Here is a 19,172-nt window from a genome sequence, read left to right as displayed (position 1 = left end):
CAACCTAACAGCTGGCAGAAGATATTTGCACACCATATATCTGATAAGGGGTTAATCTCCAAAATATATAAAGAACTCATGCATCTCAACAACAAAAAAACTAACAACCCAATTAAAAAACAGGCAAAAAAACCGAACAGACATTTCTCCAAAGAAGATATACAGATGGCTGACAGGCACATGAAAAAATGTTCAACATCATTAACTATCAGGGAAATGCAAATCAAAACTACAATGAGATATCACCTCGCGCCCGTCAGAATGGCTATAATTAACAAGACAGGAAACAACATGTGTTGCAGAGGATGTGGAGAAAAGGGAACTCTCATACACTGCTGGTGGGAGTGCAAACTGGTGCAGCCACTATGGAAAACAGTATGGAGATTCCTCAAAAAATCAAGGATAGAACTACCATATGATCCAGCTATTCCACTGCTGGGTATTTATCCAAAGAACTTGAAAACACCAATTTATAAAGGTACATGCACCCCTGTGTTCATTGCAGCGTTATTCACAATAGCCAAGACTTGGAAGCAACCTAAGTGCCCATCAAGGGACGAATGGATAAAGAAGATGTGGTATATATACACAATGGAATACTACTCAGCCATAAGAAACGATGAAATCCAGCCATTTGTGACAACATGGATGGACATTGAGGGTATAATGCAAAGTGAAATAAGTCAGAGGGAGAAGGTCAAATACCGTATGATTTCCTTCATTAAGTAGTAGATAATAACAACAATAAACAAACACATAGGGACAGAGATTGGATTGGTGGTTACCAGAGGGGAAGGGGGTAGGGAGGAGGGTAAAAGGGATAATTTGGTACATGTGTGTGGTGATGGGTTGTAATTAGTATTTTGGTGGTGAACATGATGTAATTTATGCAGAAATAGAAGTATAATGATGTACACCTGAAATTTATACAATGTTATAAACCAATGTTACTGCAATAAACAAAAAATCAAAAAAAAAAAAAAAAAAGAACTACCATACGATCCAGCTATTCCACTGCTGGGTATTTATCCAAAGAACTTGAAAACACCAATGCGTAAAGATACACGCACCCCTGTGTTTGTCGCAGCATTATTCACAACAGCAAAGACTTGGAAGCAACCTAAGTGCCCATCAATGGACGAATGGATGAAGAAGATGTGTTATATACACACAATGGAATACTACTCAGCCACAAGAAACGATGAAACCCAGCCATTTGTGACAACATGGATGGACATTGAGGATACTAGGCTAAGTGAAATAAGTCAGAGAGAGAAGGTTAAATACCATATGATCTCACTCATAAGTAGAAGATAAAAACAACAACAAACAAACACATAGAAACAGAGACTGGATTGGTGGTTACCAGAGGGGAAGGGGGGAGGGAGGAGGGCAAAAGGGATGATCAGGCGTATGTGTGTGGTGATGGAGTGTAATTAGTATTCGGGTGGTTAACATGATGTAATCTATGCAGAAATAGAAGAATAATGATGTATACCTGAAATTTATACAATGTTATAAACCAATGTTACCGAAATTTTTAAAAAAGGGAAAAAATAAATAAATAAAAATTCTATACACATAAAAAAAAATACTTGTATCTGAGCCAACAAATATTTTATGAGCCAACAAGGTGGTTCCAATAACAGCTTTCAATTAATTATTCTTTTCAAAAAGTTGAGGATGGAAATTAAGTGGACTTCCAGGTTTAGATAGCAGACATCACAAAATTTCCCTCCCAAATTACCTGATGAAATGAGCAAAAACATCTTTCTTGAAATATTAAAAAAAAACAACAAAGAAAATTAATTATCAGCAAACAAAACAGGTAAAAAGGAGTAAACAAACAAGTAAGCTTTACAAATTGACAGCCACAGAAACTATCAAGATTCTGGTACAACAAAAAGGCACAGCAGGGTTCAACTCCAAGCCCACTAAGCCGTCAGAAGCCCTTCTTGTAAAATGACAAATTCTTGATAATTCTCACCATTACACTCAAATATAGATAGAAGGAAACTCAGTGGTTATTCTTGTCTTCTCTTTTCCCTCTTCTGACTGAAGAGTAATAAAAATAGCAAATACTCTTTCTGTCTGAAGTAAAGGCTCCTGGACTCCACGCTGAATTGGAAAAATAATCTGAGCGTTATTGGAATAAAATATGGTTCCCAACCAGCTGAAGAAAACATTCACCAAAAGTTTTTAAAAGAGAACGGGGTACTGGGATTCTAACAAAGATCCAATACCTAGGCTGAATTCTTCCCAATGATATCCTTACCACAACGTTCCCTTCCCCACAGCTGCCACCATTGCCCTACGCCACAGAAAAGTAGGTAAACATAAAATACCTAAGCTTAAAACTTAGTTAAGAGAACTGGAACCCTTGTGCACTGTCAGTGGAACTGTAAAATGGTAAAACTACTATAGAGAGTAGTATGGCAGTTCCCTCAAAAGATTAAAAATAAAACTACCATATGATCCAGCAATCCCACTTCTGGGTATATATCAAAAAAAATTGAAAGCAGGGTGTTACAGATACTTGCACACTCACGTTTATAGCATCGTTATTCCAATAACTAAGAGGTGGAGCAACTCTAATGTCCATCGATAGATGAATGGATAAATAAATGTGGTATACACATATAGTGGGATATTCTTCAGCCTTGAAAAGGAAGGAAATCTATCACATGCTATAGCATGAATAAACCTTGACAGCATGATAAGTGAATAAGCCAGTCACAAAAAGATAACTAACATCTGATTTCACTTATATGAGGTATCCAAAGTAGCTAAATTCATAAATGGTGATTGCCACAGTCTGGGGGTAATGGGGAGCTGTTTAATGGGTACAGAGGTTCAGTTTTACATGATAAAAATGTTCTGGAGATCTGCTGCACAAAAATGTACACATAGTGACACTACTGGACTGTATCCTTAAAAATGGTTAAGAGCAAATTTTATGTGGGTTTTACCACAATTACAAATAAAAATAAAACCTAGTTAAAAAGGGAAAACGGATTTCCTCTTCTGACCAAACAGGAGAAACAGGGACTAGATTTACCCTCCTGCCTGAAACAACCAAAGATGTGGACAAAATGTATGAAGCGATGATTTTCAAGGCACTGGACATCCAGCAACAAAGGACAGTAATCCCTAAGAGACAGTAAATAAACTATATGAGCCCTACAATTGTCCCAGCTTATTGCCTGACGAGAATTTCCAGGCTTTGATGGAGGCAGGGGGATCCCAGGTAGAGCCCAGCAGTCTCCCTGAGTTGAGAAAATAGAACAGGTTGTCTAGGGAGACCAATGAGGCTAGAGTTCTCAGGGCAGAGTATCAGAGAGAGAGAGAGTACTCAAACTGTCCAGAGATCTGCAGATAGATCCCCATGAATATTCAACAGAGCGTGCATATGAGGAAACTACTCAAGGCCAGGCAAAAAACCGCGACCAGTCTTAAAGCAAACCATATTTGGCATTGATACAAGGTTGGGAGTAATGCCTGTTCCCACCAACCAGATTAGAAAATTTCATAATCCACAGGGCACTGAGTACTCAGAAGGATCTTGTCTCAGTAGTGGAGAATAATTACACCTAGACTAAAGACTGCTCTAGTCTACCTAACAAATCTTAAAAACAAGTCTCAAAAGGTACAAACTAGTTCCCAGTAAATTAACTGCATCCCAGAAAAAAAAGCTCAAGAATATTTATAGGAATACAAAAATAGCAAGCCCCCAACAAGATAAAATTCAAAATATCTGCCATCCAACCAAAAACCACTAGGTATGCAAGAGGCAAAAATATACAACCCATAAAGAGGAAAAAAATCAATTGAAATAGGCCCAAAACTGAGAGACGTTAAAGTTAGCAGGAAAGAACATTAGGACAGCTTATTATAACAGTATTCCATATATTCAAAAAGTTAAGTAGAGGGGGCCGGCCCAGTGGCGCAAGCAGTTAAGTGCGCGCACTCCGCTGCGGCGGCCCGGGGTTCGCTGGTTCGGATCCCGGGCGCGCACCGACGCACTGCTTGGTAAGCCACGCTGTGGCGGCGTCCCATATAAAGTGGAGAAAGATAGGCACAGATGTTAGCCCAGGGCCGTCTTCCTTAGCAAAAAAAGAGGAGGATTGGCAGATGTTAGCTCAGGGCTGATCTCCTCACAAAAAAAAAAAAAAAAAAGTTAAGTAGAGACATAGAAGACATAAAAAAAGACTCAAAATGAATTTACAGAGGTGAAAACTACAATGTCTGAGGTGAGGGGTAAATGGCAATTTACACACTACAGAAGAAAAGATTAGTGAACCTGAAGACACAGCAATAGAAACTATCCAAAATGAAACACAGAGAGAAAAAAGTTTTGTTTTGTTTTGTTTTTAAATAAACATTAGTAATTAAATCTCCTAAAGGGGGGAAGATAGAAATCATGGCAATAAATTTTCTACTTTGGATGAAAATTGTAAACCCACAGATAAAAGATGCTCAACAAACCCCAAGCATAAGAAACCTGAAGAAAACTACATAAGGCACATCAACTTTATGTCCCTCAAGAATGTGTTAGAAATTGCTCCACTGTCTTTCGGTATCAAATATTGCTGTGGAGAAATCTGAAGCTTGAATCCTTCATTATGGGCCCCACCCTAGCCCCCAAAAAATTCCTGCATGTTTGACTTTCCCATCCTCTGTACTTTTCTATATTTCACTCCCTTTAGCTGAAGTCCCCAGGCATCCACTCTTCTGCCTATCCATCCAATATTTCCTGAGCCCAAACTATGTATTAGGCATAGCTCTAAGAACTGAAGAAATTAAGCATATAGTCCCTACTTTCAAGGGATTTAGAGTCCCAGAAAGAGAGGAAAATATATAAATAGCTAGGTCTAATGAAGAGTTATAGTTTTAATGATAGATGGCCATATAGCTAGAATGACCATGTAGCTTATTATCTAAACCAGGATACTTTTGAGAGTGAAACAGATTACTAATAACTATACTAAGATAACATGTGTACACCTATACTACTACAGCCAAATAAGGACATACTGTGTAAGCATAAGGAGGGGGAGTTATTTCTACTTGAAGAGAAAGAGACAGACTTGATAACAAGGTGTGTGACCTATTAGTTGAATCCTGAAAGATGCAGTGGATATTTTCTAACTGGACAGTCGATGGGCCAAATGGTATTACAAAGATAGGAAAAAAGACGGTTTGGGGCAAATTGTCCAAAGCTCAGTATAGGTGGAACCTATGGTTCAAGGGCTCACAATCAAATATGATGCTAAAGACATAGGCATGGCCCAGATATAAAGAATATATGTTGAATAGTTTGGCTTTCATGCTATGCACATTGAGGAACCACTGAAGGGTTTTAATGAGAAGAAGTAATTAACTATTCTCTGGAAAACCTGTGGGCGTTGAAAGCCCATCTCAAAGGTAACTCATTCCTTGAAATCCATTCAGATAAAGGCCACTTGCTTCTAATTATCATAGTTCATCTAGGTGATGAAATGTTCTGGAATCAGATAGTAGTCACGGTTGCACAATTTTGTGAATATACTAAAAACCACTGAATCGTACACCTTAAAATGGTGAATTTTATAATATGTGAATTATATTTCAATTTTTAGAAACAAAAAAAAAGAATTTTAAAATCAGTTCTTCAGATTGAAGAAAAATGATGGAACCCCAGATACACAGCATATATCAAATGTCAGCTATGTACATATTGATTATACACATTCTATAAATATAGAAACAACAAAATGACTAAAAGGAAATACATCAAAATGTTAAAATGTAATCTCTTCTCGATTGGATTGGTGGGTACCAGAGGGGAAGGGGGGAGGGAGGAGGGTGAAAGGGATAATTCGGTACATGTGTGTGGTGATGGGTTGTAATTAGTATTTTCGTGGTGAACATGATGTAATCTATGCAGAAATAGAAGCACAATGATGTACACCTGAAATTTTTACAATGTCATAAACCAATGTTACTGCAATAAACAAAAAATTTTAAAAAAAATGTAATCTCTTCTTGATAGTTGAATTTTTTCTACTTTATAATGCACAGACTTTCTAAAATTTTAACAATGAATGTGCATATTCCTTTATAAAAAATTAACAGTTGAAAAGACAAGCCATTTCTCCAAGATTCTTGCTATTAATTTTAATGATTAACTGCTATATCTTTCTCTTAACCTCAATATAAAATTGATTGAATTCCACTGGATTGTTTCAAGTGAATTAATGCCGTATTTCTAAACCTCTATTTTCCAAATTTTGTGGGTCAAAGAATATAATTTAGAGAGCAAAACAAAAGCTTCGATGCTCACATCCAACAGCCAGACAATTAGGTAGTTTGAGTTATTCTGGGATTTGGAATTTTACAAAAACAATTTGCAAATGAAAATGTAGAAGAAACAGGAAACTATAGAGGACTGTTTTAATTAAGTAACTGGAAAAACAGATATGGCAACTATAATTCTGGTCCAAGTAAATTGACATCATGAAACATATTGCTATTTTAAAACCTCACAAGAGTCTATTATGCTGCTCTCAGTTACCCAAGTTTGGGGTGAAAATAAATAGTATTGCTAAGTTAAATTTGCAGATGGTTAAACATCTAATTTTTAAGCATTATTTCCTACCTGGAATGCCCTTAGCCCATGCCCAACAAAAATCTCTTTCTATAGAAATCTTTCCATATCTAATGCCAACTCCTCTATAAAACATCTTTAGTTCCTAACTAATCAGATGCAATTTATTTCTCCTCTAAACCACCACAGGACTTGTTTTAAATACCAATCTTCAGGTTATTGTTTTATTTGAAGGTCTCCTCCATCATTATCAATCATCCTCCACCCCTGCCCAATGAAGTAAAATGTCTCAAGGTGAGGCATTTTCCTCAACCGTCTAGGCAATGCCTGCACTCTTGGCCCAGCAACTGGAACAGGACAGGCACTCAAAAAATATCACTTCAGTTATAAACTATACTAAACTTTGGCAAATGCTGTAACTTAAGAGTCTTTTTCTTCTTATTTTATTAATTTCAATGCTTAAAAACTATACCTTAAATAAAATGAAGGTAACAAAAACTAAAATGTTCTTGCTGTTCCCATGAACTACCTACCAGAGCTGCCACATTGGCTATGCAGTTTATGTACAGCACAACTCCAGGGGTGCCAGTCACAATAACTATGATGAGAATGGCACACCCTGGAGATGTTCAGTGAACAATACAGTAGTCCCCCCTTATCTGCGGTTTCGCTTTCCGAGGTTTCAGTTATCTGTGGCGATAAACATCACATGAAACATCATGTTTCACGAAAACATCAAATGAAAAATCCCAGAAATAAACAATTCTTAAGTTGTAAATTGCACACCATTCTGAGTAGCATAATGAAATCTCATGCCTTCCTGCTCCGTCCCATCCAGGACATGAATCATTCCTTTGTCCAGCCTACATATGCTGTATAAGCTACCCGCCTGTTAGTCACTTAGTAGCCATCTTGGTTATCAGATCGACTGTCATGGTATCACAGTACTTGTATTCAAGTAACCCTTATTTTACTTAACAATGGCCCCAAAACCAACTTCATTATTAGTTATTGTTGTTAATCTCTTACTGTGCCTCATTTATACATTAAACTTTATCATAGGTATGTACGTATAGGGAAAAACATCGTATATATAGGGCTTGGTACCACCCGAGGTTTCAGGCATCCACTGGAGGTCTTGGAACGATACTATCCCCCTTAGAGAAGGGGGGACTAGTGTACTTCCAACCTATGCAGTGGCTCTGTCAACCACAAAGATGTGTGTGTGCTTGCAGCGCATACACACACACACATACACATTACAAAAGTTTATGTATGTATATGTATGTCATTTTTATTACAAAATGATATTTTACTACACACACTGCCACAGGAATGAAAATTTCCTAGTAGCCCCACAGAGTACACAGCATAGATAACAGTTTTGTGACTCTACAGTCACTCTTTGCTCAGTCTGTTTGCTACTCAGTCTCCATCCAACTATACTACCTTCTTTCCTCCTTTCTAACCTTTAGTACCTGGCTCACAGTCATCCTCTCTACCTGGACCCCTGTCATCACTCATTATGACCCATCTAATACTTTCCTTAATCACTTTTCCACTGCTCTTCTTCACACAACCTCAAACTCGCACTCTCTCTAGGTCACATCCTGGACCTTCTCATCACCCAAAACTATACCTCAGAAGTGACTAACTCAAACATCCCATTCTCCAATCACAATCTTCTATCTTCTGGTTTGCAAGCTCCAATAATTAGCTGGTGAATAAAAACAAGCGCATGGGATGGGAGCAACAAGTACTTAGGTCACTTGGAAAAGTGGTATTCCCTCTGTCAAACAAATAAATATCCATTTTATGCAGGTGATTTTCATTAGGGGAATTCTATCATTGAGAGTTTAAGCGAACATTCACACGCCACTCCCTATCATCCCAATATCTGTTGATATAAACCAGAAATAGAGGAGCAAATTTCACCTTGATTAAGATAGGAAGCATTCTCATACAAATTCCAGAGAATATTAGCCAGATGTAATTCAATCCGGCTCATGAAAGGGTTCAACGTTGAAGAAAGTGAAGAAATTTTAAAGAAGGTGAGTAGTATCCCTGTAGAGAGGAGACTTGAAGTTGTGGGAAGTTACAAGAAAGATGTAGAGTCCCTTTTCTCTCCAAAGAAAGGCGGTGAAGGTGTGGCAGGCAGATAAACCACACAACCAAACACATCAAACAGAAAGGTGAGTGGTCTGGAGACAAGCCTACCAGAGAGTACTCTGCAGAGAAAAATACAAGCTTATTGCTGTATAGATTTGCATTTTATAAAGTGTAACATACTAATCTAGCCTAACTTCTTAATCAAATAGCCTATTTACGCAAAAGCTAAAGAAGTGAGCAAAATCTAAGGGCAAACCTCAGAATAGCCAGGAGACTGGGTGTACTTGGACTGTCAGACATTACATTGTATGCTAAAGTTACAGTACTTAAATCAATCTAAAACTACCACTGGGAGGCCGGCCGGGTGGCGCAAGCGGTTAAGAGCGCGCGCTCTGCTGCGGCTGCCCGGGTTTCGCCAATTCGGATCCCGGGCGTGCACCGACCCACCGCTTGGCAAGCCATGCTGTGGCAGCATCCCATATAAAGTGGAGGAAGATGGGCACGGATGTTAGCAGAGGGTCAGTCTTCCTCAGCAAAAAAAAAGAGGAGGATTGGCATCTGATGTTAGCACAGGGCTGATCTTCCTCACAAAAAATAAATAAATAAATAAAACTACCACTGGAATACAAAATATTAATGGAACGGGAAAACAAATCAAGACAGAAACAATACTATATAAGGGAATCCAGTATACAATAAAAATGATATATCCAATTAAAAAGAAAAAACAGATTAGCTGAATGGTGCTGAGGCAACAGTTTAGATATCTGGAAATAAATAAAACTGCACCCACCCCTATCTTATTCTTTTTATCAAGATGTATTTCAGATACATCAAATATTTAAATATCCAAATAAAAGTACTAGAAGGAAACGGAGGTATTATAATAATTCTGAAGTAAAAATATCCCTCTCTTAAAATGACACAAAAGCCAAGGTATTTATAATTTTACCTATATAAATTTACCTACGTAAATTTAAACTCATGCCACAGAAAAAGTAAAAGTACATTTTTTTAAAGTATGTGTCATAAAGTAATAATACACCAACAGACAAAAACTTCTCATAAGTCAATAAGAAAAAGATGAACACCCAATAGAAAAATGTTTAAAGGATTTGAATGGGCAACTCACAGAAGAAATACAGTAATTCATAAAGAAGTTAAAAAATGTTAAATCTCACTAACAATTCACGTAAATGCAAATTAAAAGAGGTAAACATTTTATTATATGCCAGACACTATTATCAGCACTTTATAAACTATCCAACTTAATCTTCACAAGAGCACCAAGAACTAAGTTCTGTTATTAGCCCCACTTAACTACAGATGAGGAAACAGTAAACTATATTAAGTTCGTCATGTAGTAACTAATAGAGACAGTAAGGCACAGTTAGAGTTAGTGCTCTTAACCACTAGGCTATACTGTCTTTTAAAGTAAAAAAGTCATTCTTTCCCTCATCAAATTAGAAAATATTAAATTTTCAAAACCCAGTGTTAAAGACAGTGTACAGATCCTTTACGTATGGTTGGTAGAACTGTACACGTGTTCAAACTTTCTGGAAAGAAGGGTGGCAATTATATATGTCAATATTTTAAATGGGCATGCCTTTGAATCCAGCATAGTGAACATGGTATGGTCCGTTATCACCCCTTCCTTGGAAGCACTACTCCTCTTGCACTCTAAGTGGTACCACTACCAATGAGTTCCTGGCCTTCACGGTCACTCTTCCATGGGTATATAACTCAGGCAACGCCCTTTGGAGTCTTCCCTTGGATCGATCTATGGATGCTGGGAGAAAAAGTTCTCTTTCTGCTTGGGCTACAATGCAACTTGCCTCCCATGTGGAAAGGGACTTCATGCAGAATGAGACCAAACAGACAACTAAAGCAAAGAGAGAGAAAGACAGAGCCGGGCCAACATCAGTTGAGCTCCCAGATCCAACCTGAAGCAGGCCAAGCTAAAACTTAATTATTTGTGCCAGGAGAGTTTTTTTCCTCATTTACTTTAGGTTGGACTCCAGTTGCTTGCAATCAAAAGATTCTTAACATACATTACAATCTCACCTCTAAGAATCTTCTTAATTATAAAATTGCACAATTGTGAAAGGAAAAAGGTATAAGGATATGCATCCAAGTGTGTCTCATAACAGAAAAAACTACAAAAAAATCAAAATGTCCACCAAAAGACAACTGGTTAAATAAATTATAGACTTGTTTCTCAAATTTGCCTGATTAGAATCACTTGGGCACTTAGTAAAAGTACAGATGCCTTGGCCCCTGAAGAGTTTAATTCATTAGGTCTAGGATGGGCTACTGAGATGGGTCATATTTTTAACAAGCATGCTCTACAATTTTCACAATCAAGATAGTTTGGAAACTTCAAACTATGGTGTTTACATATACAACAGTATACCACTCAGATAGTTATGTGAGAAAGATGTCCAAAACAAATTGATAAGTGGAAAAAAAGATAAGTTATAAAACACATGCAACATGTGGTTCTTTTCATGCAAAATTATGTAACTATCCATGTGTGTATATATTTTACCAGAGCACTCATATACAAGCACGGCTGAGGTACCAAGGTTATTCAGGATCTTACTGGGACTAGAAGGGGTCCTAACTCCCCTAAAGATTCTGATACACATTCTGTTTAAGAATCTATGCTCTGGGGTGGCCCCATGGCTTAGCGGTTAAGTGCACGTGCTCTGCTACAGGCGGCCCAGGTTCGGATCCCCGGCGCGCACCGATGCACCGCTTCTCCGGCCATGCTGAGGCCGCGTCCCACATAAAAGCACCTAGAAGGATGTGCAACTGTGTCATACAACTATCTACTGGGGCTTTGGGGGAAAAATAAATAAATAAAATTATTAAAAAAAAAAAATCTATGCTCTGAGTTACTATTACTAATATGAATGGGTTATATCCCTCAGGAGCAGATGTAACAGTGAACACTCTGGCACAGAGAAAAGTCTGGAATAATGTTCATTAAAATGGTAGCAGAAGTTACTCCAGTGGTAGCAGTTCAGGTGATTTTTATCAGCCTTTTGGTAATGTTCTGTATTATTTTAATTTTTATTTACAATGAACCAATATTTTTAGAATTGGGGAGAAAAAAGCTTGTTTGCATGGAAGAAATTTAAAATATTTTTAATCAAGTAATTTCATGATTATTAAATATAGATTTTCTGAAACAGGAAAATTCTTATCAGCTTTCAAAATTCAAATGTAAAAGTACAGTGGTTGCTTTCAAAGGCATGATTCTCTTTAAACAAGAACTATTAGTCCATAGCTAAAGAGCCAAGGGAAAAATGTGGTATGTCATATCACATAATTAAAATTCAATTGACAAGTAAAATAATAAAATAAAATTAGTCTTTTTTAACAAGAATTATTTTTTTCAATCACAAAGTGCAAAAAAATTTAAATTTAATTTTGTTCACATACCCAAGACAATGATCAAGTGATAGTAAGAGTGGGTAAGACATAAATGGAATTTAACATCCTAATAAAAACTGGATTTGATTCTTTATATGTCAATTATACCTCAATAAAAAACAACTAGATTCTAAATTTCCTATTTAATTAATAAAAATACACATTTACTTGCTAGAGAAAGAAAAATGTCAATGTTTAATTGTTTTTAAAAAAAAGATAAAATATGACTTACCCCATCCAAGAGAGTATTTGATAAATGTATACGGAGATCTTTACGAAATGGAAATTCCAGATTTGAAACATGAAACACTGAATTATCTCTATCAACCATAAAAACTTCATTTGTGCCATCAATCAACATCATATATCTGTAAATGAAACATTAAAAAGGTAATATTAACAGTATAATTCATGAATAGGGTCCTAAGAAATAACAATTAAATTGTTTTTCCTTAGACTTACAATAGCTGCGTGGAATAATGTTCACTAGAGTCCCCCCCTCCACCATCATTCAGATTAAAGTACTACAAATACAAATATTCTCTTTCAAAAACTTTTTGCTTCCTATAAAAAACACAGGGTATAGAGAAATCAAAGCTTTTTATGGAGACAATGTGATGTTCAAGAGCAATCTTATGATCTATCTTAGGAGAGAGTAGTTCTTTAATTGTTATTAGCTCTTAAACATCAGAGTTTACAAAACACACACACATATATGCAATTATTGCATTTTATTGGCTCAACAAATGTATGAATTAGGTATTACTCTCTCCACTTTGCAGTAGAAAAAAAGAGAGAAAGTAAGTGATTTGCAAACGGCCAGAACGCAAACTATCCAATGCTCTCTCTACCACACTACAGTTAGCAAAACAGCTAACTCCTCTTTGAATCGATATTATGATATAGCCAGTATCACCACTTCAGGTACAATTCTTATTTATTATTATAAGATTAAAATATTTTTAAACACAAGCTCATGAGAGTTTTTACTAGCCCTTATCTTCTTAGAACCAATCAATATATGGGGGAATTTATACTTTAAAATGCATCATTCTTCAAATGGTCAAGTTATCATCACTGATTCCCCATCAGTGGATCATCAAGAACAGAGCTCTACTCCACACCACATATAAAAATAAAGTCTAAGTGGATTCAAGTTGAGGAAATTACAGACTGACACACTATGCTACCAGATAGATAATGGCAAAATTTGGGGTGAAAATGGAGACCGTGCCCAGGTACCAAACTCTTCAAAGAATGAGAGAAAATTGACAGGTATAAATTCGAAAGTTAAAAGGCATGAGCCTCAAAGGAACAGAATCGTTTTGTTAAGTTTCATTTTTTGTTTGTTGTAAAATGGAAGAGTGGAAGAATAATAGTCTGGATGTACCACTGAGAATGTTGACCAGTCTGTCCAACCCACGAGGTACGTCAGAAAAAAGAAGAAATGACCGAAAAATGGAGCTGAATCAAGTTAAGGCCAGGGGATAGAAGAAACATTAAATGAAGAGATGGAAGCTAACATAGTAGATGGTGGCTAATATAATACTGGATAATTAGTTTCCCATAAACGAGTGTTCTCAAGAGCAAATAGACATGTTTTGGATAGGTGAGGAGAAATGGGAGAACTGATTGACGTAAAAGAAGTGTGCGACAACAGGGTGAAAAGCAGTAAGGAAGACCACAGGGGCTTACATTTTGGGACTGGACTGGACGCATGCTGTTACTAGTGTCTTCAAAACAATTACATAGTCCCAGCAGGCCCCTGGGGAGGAGGTAGAGAGCTCAGGCCCTTGCTACATACTGAAACAGCTGTAGTCCTAGTAGACAGGGATCGTGGAGACTCAGGTTTCACTAGGACAAATAAAATCAGCCTCAGTCTGGACTGACTATGAGAGACTCCTAGACCAACTGCCAGGCCAGCAGGCTCGCAGTCAACAGGAATATTTAGCTCCCAAAGTCTTCCTGCACATGGTTTTCAAAAGCAGAAATTCCTGATGGATAGGGAAAATCTAGGCTTCTTGGAAGAAGTCAGCCTCGCCCTGGATTGTGTTTCAAAGAGAATTTAAATCAACATAAAGAAAAAGCTAAATAAAAAGCAATTGTGATATCTTCTGCAAAAATGGTATCAAAGACACAATCCATCACGTTGTTTAAGGACCTAGGCCAGCATTTTGCAAAGCTTAATATTTACTTTAAAGAGCATTTTGTGGCAAAATAAATTAAGGAAACATTGTACCTCTCAGAAAGTCAAGATACATATTAGGAATATTTAAGATTATGAGAAAACATGTTAAGTCTGTTTATCTTATTTAGCCCATTGTTTCCTAAACTTAATCCTGATATCTGGTAATATTCAGCAGAATTGGTGTTCCATATTCACAACTTGAAAAAAGCTGACTTATGCTAATAAATTTTACAATTCAGATAAAAAGAAATGGCTTGTCTCTTCTGATCATATGATGATGACAGAAATTATATTTCCCTTTTCATTGGCTGCCCAGAAGCTCAGAATTAAATACAATGTTCACACAGAATAAATATTAAATCCAAGCATGCTGGTATATTTGCTTTTTCTGTCATAATTGTTTATTTTCTATTCATATTTTAACACACCTATTTTATATATATATATAAGTATCTTACTAGCAGACTTTTCTTTTTACTTCAAGTAGAGTATTAATTAAAAGAAAATACTGTTTTTGTACACTTATATGTAAACAGATTTAAAAGACCAAGGAAGACAAGGCTTTAGAAGACAGAATTCACTATAAAAGATTGCCCATGGGAAACACAGCTTGCATCTGCAGAGATACCAGAGAAATTATTTAGCAGTTGGTATTTAGGGATTCTTCTGCACATACAAATTTTCAGGCTTTGGAACAAGTTTCTAGGATATGCTTTTTGGTTTGAACTCCAGTCATTCCTAATCAGGTGTTCTTTTGTTTTGTGACACCTACAAAAAGTGAGGAGCTACTTGACGTTATGGAGAGAAGGTAAGGAACGTGGAAATATTTCCACATCACTCCAAAGTCTCTGAAAGCAGCCAGATTCTTTAAAAAGAGGCAACTATTCCCTATCCCACACACTGTCAGATGCTGGCTTAGTATATAACTATAGTTCTACCTTCAGTGGGTATGAATCACTACTGTAACATAATTTTTTATTAATTAGGAAATTACCTCAATTACAAATTTAATATTCAGAATTACTAAGTTATTTGTATTATGTCCATTCTCATTAAAAAATAAAAATTAATTAATTCAGTAGAAGTTTCACTGAATTAGAAAACGCTGATTGACTTTTTATATTAAACTATATATACCAAAGCCATACAGATTACAGAAAAGCCATATTCATAAACTGCTTTACTTTTTTTGTGTGTGTGAGGAAGATCAGCCCTGAGCTAACATCTATTGCCCATTCTCCTCCTTTTTTTCCCCAAAGCCCCAGTAGATAGCTGTATGTCATAGCTGCACATCCTTCTAGTTGCTGTATGTGGGACGTGGACTCAGCATGGCCGGAGAAGCAGTGCGTCAGTACACACCCGGGATCCGAACCCGGGCTGCCAGCAGCGGAGCGCGTGCACCCAACCGCTAAGCCACAGGGCCAGCCCCGGTTTTACTTTAAATGCTGGTTTTCCAGCTTGACTAGAAACAATCTTTCAGGGCAGTCACTGAGATGTGAGATAGCTAATCAAGTAAAACCACCAAATATACCTTAATAAAATTTAGGAAGTACATAATTAAAGAAGAAATTTGATAAAAAAATATATTGGTGACTAATAGCATTTTACACATTACTAATAGTAGTCTGAGACTAAAATAGTCTTTAAACATCTTATAATTTAAATTTATCACCAATTCAGACCAAACCTGACCATCAAGCACATTTCTAAGAATTTATCTTACCTACTCTATGAAAACAGAGATCATATCAACTTTGTTTTTTCCCACAGATCAAGTGTCTTGCACAGTCTATCTGAATACACATAGAAGGCACTCAATAAATACCTGTTAAGCAGGACTATATGTACAAGGATGCTCATCACAGCATTTCATAACAGTGAAAAAATGAAACTCAGATGTCCATCATTTAGCAGATAAGTTAAATAAATATTGCATATCCATATAACAGCATACTACTTGAGCATATTTTAGATGATGATAAAAATATTCATTAATATGGAAAGAGATATACAATACATTAAACGAAGAAAAAGCAAGTTAAAAATCAGAACGCATAATATGATTACGAGGGGTAGGAAGATAAAACTTTGTATATATTGTAAAGATAGGCAGGAAAGCCTACACCAAAATGTTAAGAATTGTCATCTCTATGTGGAATTATCAATGATATTTGCTTTCCTCATTATACTTTTTTGTATTTTCAGAAATTTTTGAAACAAGAACAAATTGCTTTTACAACCTAGGGGGGGGAAATTAAAGACACACAAAAATAAAAAATAGAAATATAGTCTAATCAGAGCTCACTTTCCCTTTGTAAGTGGCAATGAATTAAGATGGGACGCTAAACCTTTTTCATCATACCACGGCAGCTTCAAAATTAGCAGGTATTTCTCCTCTCCTATTATAGAGCGTCTATACTAGAGCTTTTCAGTGGGCAATAAAAACAGAAAAGTTGATGACTGAAATTGATTCATTTCACCAGCATCTCTATCCATTTGTATTAACTGCTATCAAACTCACTATAGTTTTTCTTTTAAAAATGATTAATCAATTTAAAAAAAATATTTACTAAAGGGCCAAGCAGGTATCAGGCACAGTGCTAGATGCTCGGGATGCTAACAGTGAACAGCACAGACTCTTCGTGTAACTTCATGTAATTTAGACCCTTAGCAAGAAAACAAGACATTAAACCAATAATGCCAAGCATAGTAAGTACTGAAAAGGTGATGTACAAGCAGCATGCAAAGGTGGAACCTGTCAGAGCTTGGAGATCAGGAAAGGCATCCCAGAAGGATTCTCATGTAGCTGGTAATAACTCCAGGTTATCATCACTTACTGAGCAATGACTATGCATGGAGCAGTGTTCCAAGCACTTTACATTAACTCATTTAAACCTTACAACAACCTTACCATTTAGGTAAAATTATTATTCCCATTTTCTAGATGACGAAATTGAAACACACATCAAGTTAAGCAACTTGCTCAAGGTCATAAAGCTGGCAAAAGAGCAAAGTTGATATTAAAACCCAGACCAAGGCCTATCTCTACAACCTCTACAGTATACTGCCTCTGACCTGCATTATGCAGGAGTTAGCCAAGCAACTGTTATGGGGCAGAAGGGTGAACGGGGGAGGATGATAACCAGACCTTGGGACACAGTCTATCAGATGCAATACCCTTGACACAAAAACAGAGCATGTCCTGGCAACTAAAAAAATTTCGGAATATTGAAGCATAAAAAGAAAGAAGGCAAATGGCATGGCTTGAGACTAGAGAAGTAGCCAAGGACTTAGGAATTAATAAAAACTTTTTTTTACTTTATCCTAGAAAATGGAAAACCCCTCAAATGAGACAAACAGAAACCATAATGAGTAATTCAAACAGAGGGGACTTAATAGAGGACACTAGTTACACAGATATTGGAACACTGAAAAGGTAAAAAGGGAAGGCTAAGGTAATCAAGAGATTAGTAACTGCAGAAGACTACCATCAGAAGGGCTGTGGGATCAAAATGGAAGAGGTGTGTTATCAGAAGCTAGGAGCGAGGAGGAAGGGCACTATGGGACTAATGCCTGGAAGAGGGTGGGGGAGGTCTATGCAGCTGGGTGCTCAAACCTCTAACGAGGTGGCACAATATGGCTGGTACCTGGACCTCTAAGGAGAGGAGCCCTGCAGCTCAAGTTTGAATCTCTATGGAGGAGGCCAGAAGCAAGATGCTCAAACAGCTAAGCAGACAGCCCAGGGGGTAAGGAAGTGAGGCAAGGGGCACTCTATCTACCTGGGATGCACCACCCAGAAGCCGGTACCGCTGAGGGGGAGCAGCAAGGCTGGTGCTGAGAGTGCCAAAAGAAGCAGGAAAGGGGCCCGCCCCGTGGCCTAATGGTTAAGTTCAGCACACTGTGCTTCGGCAGCCCAGATTCAGTTCCCGGGTGCAGACCTATACCACTCATCAGCAGCTATGCTGTGGCGGCGGCCCACATGCAAAACAGAGGAAGACTGGCAGAGATGTTAGCTCAGGGCGAATCTTCCTCAAGCAAAAAGAGGAAGATTGGCAACAGCTGTTAGCTCAAGGCCACTCTTCCTCACAAAAAAAGAAGCAGGAGAAGGAAGTGACAGGTGTCAACAGCTGCTGGAGGTATAAAGAACCTAGAAACAAGAGGAGTCCCTCCTCTCACCTACCAAATTCCTGCCAGTGCTCCCAATGGTAAAATTCAAAAGGAAGCAAGCTGGCAAGGGAGTCTGAGAAATGTAGTTTGCAGAGTCCCAGTCTCCTATCACAGTTTAAAAGGGTGGAGTAGAGCTGAGAAACAGTAGGTAAATACAGAGTGGACCACTGACAGGTTTTAGCAAACTAATAACATAATCTGACCTGCATTTTTAAAAGTTCACCCCCACACAACATATACTCCTATAGTGTAGGAACCAGTCTGTAGATGAGAGAAATTATGAGGCTTCTACACACCAAGTTAGACTACGGTGACAATAACTTAGAGGTAAGTGGATAAATTCAAGACATTTAAGAGGCAGGTTGACAGGACAATATGCTATTGATTGGATATGAGGCTGAGAGAACAGGAGAAGTTAAGGATGACTTCCAAACCTCTGGCATAAGGAACTAGGTGCACTTTATTTACTGAGCCATGGAGCATTTAAGGAGGAAGGAGTAATTGTTCAATTTAGTTTGGGAGAAGTGACAGACACCATGTTTTTGATATGGATACAGATAATTTCATTTTCACACTGGAAACCAAAAGGCCCAGATTTTCTCTATCCCTGTCCATGGCAGGTTGGAAATAGGCTCAGGATCTAAGCCAGACAATGGAATGCTCCTTTCCCAAAACTTTTAACTT

The 19,172-nt window shown here is 37.4% G+C and overlaps 1 protein-coding gene across 3 annotated transcripts in view; it reads right to left on the bottom strand.

Annotated features, from left to right (window-relative positions):
- The window catches only part of RNGTT (RNA guanylyltransferase and 5'-phosphatase), a 308,561-nt gene that overhangs the window by 202,503 nt on the left and 86,886 nt on the right, over positions 1–19,172 (bottom strand). For all 3 annotated transcript variants that reach the window (XM_058566657.1, XM_058566656.1, XM_058566655.1), the window contains exon 9: positions 12,366–12,501. In XM_058566657.1, the coding sequence (XP_058422640.1) occupies positions 12,366–12,501 (136 nt within the window). The remainder of the gene's footprint in view (positions 1–12,365; positions 12,502–19,172) is intronic.

The sequence above is a fragment of the Diceros bicornis genome, chromosome 23, assembly GCF_020826845.1.
Source record: "Diceros bicornis minor isolate mBicDic1 chromosome 23, mDicBic1.mat.cur, whole genome shotgun sequence".
Taxonomy (NCBI): domain Eukaryota; kingdom Metazoa; phylum Chordata; class Mammalia; order Perissodactyla; family Rhinocerotidae; genus Diceros; species Diceros bicornis.
Note: the sequence above shows the minus strand (reverse complement) of the source record. Positions and strands in the feature narration are given on the sequence as shown.